Genomic DNA, 5,092 nt, shown 5'->3' with positions numbered 1-5,092 from the left:
GTGTGTAGCCGTTGGGTGCATTTCAGTGTGTAGCCTTGGGGTGCATTTCAGTGTGTAAGCCGTTGGGTGTCATTTTCAGTGTGTTGTATGGGATTGTTATCACCAGGAAGGAAGGCAGACAGATAAATTCATCTCATGGTCTGATGGTCTGGAGGTTTGCTTTGACACATTTTGGGTGTTGAATGCGCAGGAGATATGTGTTGGAAGTTAATTTATAGGATACTGCATTGTAAACATTATTTTCCAGATCATATTGGATAGTTCATTGAATGCTCCTCTTCTTCTTGTCGTTTAGTCCTTTTTGTTTATAACCAGACAGAAAAACAAACAATCAATCAATCAACCAACCACAGTCAGATAAAGATGGACTGCATGAGGAGGATAAACATTATCATTATTTGCATAATCCTAATATAGTAGATTATAATTTTTGTATGAGTGGTTTCCTTTTCATATTCAAGAGAAAGAAAAAACTTTATTCTCTATACGTATACTTTATATGGAAATAGACCATCCTCCCCCTACTTATATTTGAAATAGACCATCCTCCCCTATTTACCACCATCCTTCCCCCTATTTACCACCATCCTTCCCCGTATTTACCACAATCCTTCCCCTTATTTACCACCATCCTTACCACCATCCTTCCCCTTATTTACCACCATCTCCCCTTATTTACCACCATCCTCCCCTTATTTACACCATCTCCCTTATTTACCACCATCCTTCCCCTTGATTTACCACTAGTCCTACCCCCCTTAATTTACCACTCACCTTCTCCCCTTATTTCCACCATCTTACCACCATCCTCTCCTCTTATATTACCACCATACCTCTCCCCTTATTTTTACCACCATGCCTCCGCCCTTATTTCACCACCATCCGCTTCCCCCTTGATTTACCACCACCTTACCCCTTATTACCCACTATCCTCCCCCCCTTATCTTACCACCATCCTTCCCCCTTATTTACCACATCTCTTACACATTCCGGTGCCCCTTATTTACCACATCCTTCCCCTTATTTACCGACTATCCTCCCCTTATTCTACCACCATCCCCCCTATTTTACCACCATCCTCCCCCTTTCATTTGTACCACCAGCCTTCCCCTTATTTACCACCATCTTCCCCCTATTATCACCAATTTACCTCTCCCCCTTATACCACCCATCCTTCCCCTTTATTTACCACTATCCTCCCCCTTATTTACCACCATCCTTCCCCTTATTTACCACCTATCTCCCCTTATACTACCACCATCCCCAATCCACTCATAGTACACCATTCTCTTCGCCCTCGCTTTATTTACCACCAATCCGTTCCCTTCGATTCCTTTATCATCATCCATCCGACTGCCTCCATATTCTATTCCCATCTTAGGGAGCGAAAGCCTGCAATTTGGCCCCCACGACCTACCGCGAAGTCGATGCTAGCTCTACTGGCTCCGACAAAGACCAGTCTTGCCGTCGTGTGCCAGGAGGCACTGGGTATTAGCCCTCTCTCAACCTTTCTCTCTCTGTCAACCTCTATCTCTCTCTCAACCTCTCTCTCTCTCTCTCTCTCTCTGTCAACCTCTATCTCTATCTCTCAACCTCTCAGGAAGTGGGGGAGTAAGAAAGAAAATCAATCTCCCATCCATCCATCCATCTCTAACAGTAAGTGACAGTCATGATGGCTAATCCTCTCCTCTCACTCCTCCGGTCTGTAGTTAGCCTTGTCTAAACACTAGTTTTCATGGTTATTGGACACCATYAGTGAGTGGATCTGCTGTGTCTGTAAACAACACTTTATTTGAGCTCCTGATCTGAGCAACAGTGACAGTAACCTCTGACTCCCACTGATTACCTGACTGAGGTACACCCTGAAGGTTACCTGGTAAAGAGGTGGAGTGCTGATCTAGGATCAGATTCCCCCCCTTTGTCTTCATAATCTTATTCATTAATGATCTAAAAGGCTAAACTGATCCTAGATCCGCACTACTACTCTGAGACACTGTGAATACGGCCCTGGGCTGACTGGTCAGAGTGTAACATACCTGAGAGCACACCTGATGTGGCTAACCACTGCTGTCCACTGAGTCAACGAGATGAGYGTTGAAAGTTATCGATCTGTCTGGTTTAACAAATTGCTTTGTTTTTGAAGACCACCCAGCATCAGTTAGTAAGGATGTTCACCATTTCTTGCATATATGCACTGCAAATAGCTTGAATAAGAAGATTTAAGGTTTTGGTCACTGAATACTGAGATTTTCCAATATTCAATTTCTCTCATGGCTTTGTTTGGTTGCTAAAGCTGGTCCATTTTCAAATAGTTATTGTCTTATCAGAAATGGGCAKCCTTTAAATCTAAAGTAGAACACAAAGCAAATGAATTGAATGAAATAGTATTATTATTATTGTTATTATTTGTTTATTGTTTATTATTGCTGTTTTTATTTGTAATAATACTATAATATTAKTATAAACTAATAATATTACAATATTCCTGTCTCTTGTTACTTTTCATTAAAATAACTTTCATATTAAATAATTATTAGTTAATTATATCTAAATATTTGAGAAACAAAAATCCTTATAATCAGTGGTGTAAAGTACTTAAGTAAAAGTACCATATAAGTATTTTTAGGGAGAGGTATCTGTACTTTACTATTTATATTCTTGACTACTTTTACTTTACTTCACTACATCCCTAAAGAAAATGATGTACATTTTACTCCATATATTTTCCCTGACAACCTGTACTCGTTACATTTCGAATGTTTTGCAGGACAGGAAAACGGTCTAATTCACAGACGTATCAAGAGAACATCTCTGGTCATCCCTACTGTCTCTGATCTGGCGRACTCACTAAACACAGATGCTTCGTTTGTAAATGATGTCTGAGTGTTGGAGTGTGCCCCCTGGCTATCCGTACATTTAAAAAACAAGACAAATCGTGCCGTCTGGTTTGCTTAATAGAAGGTATGTGAAATGATTTATAATTTTACTTTTGATACTTAAGCATATCTTAGCAATTACATTTACTTTTGATACCTCAAGCATATTTAATATATTTAAAACAAAATACTTTTAGACTTTTACTCAAGTCGTATTTTACTGGGTGACTTTTACTTGAGTCATTTTCTGTTAAGGTATCTTTACTTTTACTCAAGTATGACAATTGGTTACTTTTTCCACCGCTGCTTATAATTAACATTCTGAATAATGCAAAACCTAAAACGAATGGGTAGGCAAAAGGGGGAAAAAATATTCATTATAGGCCTATTTGTTAGATAAATATTGTTCTTATTTTATATTATTTTATTTGTATAATTGCATAGAGCTTACACATTTAAATCACAATTAATTTACCCTAGTATTATTATTCAACATATTAGACTATTGATCTCCTAACAACTTTTTGGGAACATACATTATAAGAAAGTGCAATGATTTTGATGTGCATTTTAAATGAATAAAAATAAACAATATAGTCTACTTGAATTAAAACATTTATTAATGGTACAAAATTAAACTACTGAAATGTTATAGGTTTTTAAAAAGTTGTTTTAAGCTACGGGCGGGTGCAAATCCTGGGTGCGATGTTTTTACGTTTATTTAAATGCGTCCAATCTCTGAAATGTACCAATAATGCATAGACCTAATTTAAAAAGCAAAATGACTTGAAATATAAATAGTAAAAATTATAGTTGGATGTTGAAACTTTTCCATCTCCAAACAGATTTCAGTAGTTTTAATCATTTGCTTTGGTCCTGTTTTTGTTGCTTTACCCTTTTAATACATGATTTGTATCCTGAATGAAATACCATCCCTAACAACATGTTGCATGTTCAGGGATCAATAAGGACATTTCTTCCATCAGTCAACTAGACTGAGTTCTCATTTCTGATGCGTACATTCGTTGTAATTTAGCTCGTGCATAATATATCCCTATATGTTTCTTTATCAATCATGCAAGGATATGCAAGAATATGCCCAAACATATGATATTATTGAAAATAACGTTGTTAATATTCATTAAATTAAAGAACCTGTTCGCTTACCTTGGAACCTGTGACCGAGATATCTGTTTCGAAGAACCCACGGGTAGAAATTCAACGTGTCTCTCTGATGCGGGTTGAAGAAAGGCTGAGATGGAAGCTGGAGGGGATGCAGGGGCAGACCGGAGTTCCCTGTGTGTGTRCCCGKGTCAGGGAACATCATGTCTGGACTGCYGTATAAAGTCCTGCCGGAGTTCTGGAAACAACTCCCAAAAGGCGCCGGGTGAATTGATTCCATGAACCTCAGCGCTGTGGGTCTGATGGGTTCGTCCCCGTTAGTCGAAGAGTTCACGTCTTTCCCAACAAGGGATTCGATGGTAAAACATTTCTTACTATGTTGGTACATGATCAAAAATAGGCTATAGTTTATATATTTCTAATGRTATATTCAATAACACAGTTATAAAACAGGTGATGCAGAAGAAAACCTCACARCAGTAGAAGTAGAACAGTTCCCGGGAAATCCATAACTCGCAGTCCCTTGCGCGTGCAAATCGTGTTGCCTATATCCGTGGACCTCTGGAAGCGGGTTTCCTGTAGAGTAAGTTCACTTGTCTCCGAACCTTGTCTTCAGTAGGTTATCGACCGGATTTCTCTGCTTTAACAATCTGCCAAAAATCAAGTTTCGGTTCTAGATACCACTGCAGCGTCAGATTTATTAGTCTGTGATTATGTTTATGACAGTCTGGCTCTTGTCTCAGTCTCATCACTCCTGGAAATAAATGTTGGACTGTGCTGTACTAGRAGCCAGGATCAGTAGGCTAAGCCCTTGACAAAAAGCCTGTCACTCGTCAGACTCAATACCTGCCCTCAACTGTCGCTGACATAGGTGTGGTGGGCATGCGCAGATAGGACCGTGTAGCCTAGCATAACAGCCATTTTGTAAATCTAAGTGGAGTGGCTTCTGCTTWATTGAAATTACTTGTGACTAATAGCCTATCGATATGCGTTTATTTCAATGTTGCAAAGTGATATTATATTAAATCAGAAGAAACATAATTTGAAGGATTTTCTTGTTAATGATTTAGTAATTATAACTTACTTATAACAAG

At 38.7% G+C, this 5,092-nt stretch overlaps 1 protein-coding gene across 1 annotated transcript in view; it reads right to left on the bottom strand.

The window, feature by feature from the left end:
* LOC112069379 (homeobox protein EMX1-like) overlaps positions 1 to 4,813 on the bottom strand; it is a 16,838-nt gene extending 12,025 nt beyond the window's left edge. The window contains exon 1 of the mRNA XM_024136703.1: positions 4,044 to 4,813. Within this exon, the coding sequence (XP_023992471.1) occupies positions 4,044 to 4,386 (343 nt within the window). The 5' untranslated portion in view covers positions 4,387 to 4,813. The remainder of the gene's footprint in view (positions 1 to 4,043) is intronic.
* Positions 4,814 to 5,092: the final 279 nt, after the last annotated feature.

The sequence above is a fragment of the Salvelinus sp. IW2-2015 genome, unplaced genomic scaffold, assembly GCF_002910315.2.
Source record: "Salvelinus sp. IW2-2015 unplaced genomic scaffold, ASM291031v2 Un_scaffold996, whole genome shotgun sequence".
In the NCBI taxonomy this organism is placed as follows: domain Eukaryota; kingdom Metazoa; phylum Chordata; class Actinopteri; order Salmoniformes; family Salmonidae; genus Salvelinus; species Salvelinus sp. IW2-2015.
Note: the sequence above shows the minus strand (reverse complement) of the source record. Positions and strands in the feature narration are given on the sequence as shown.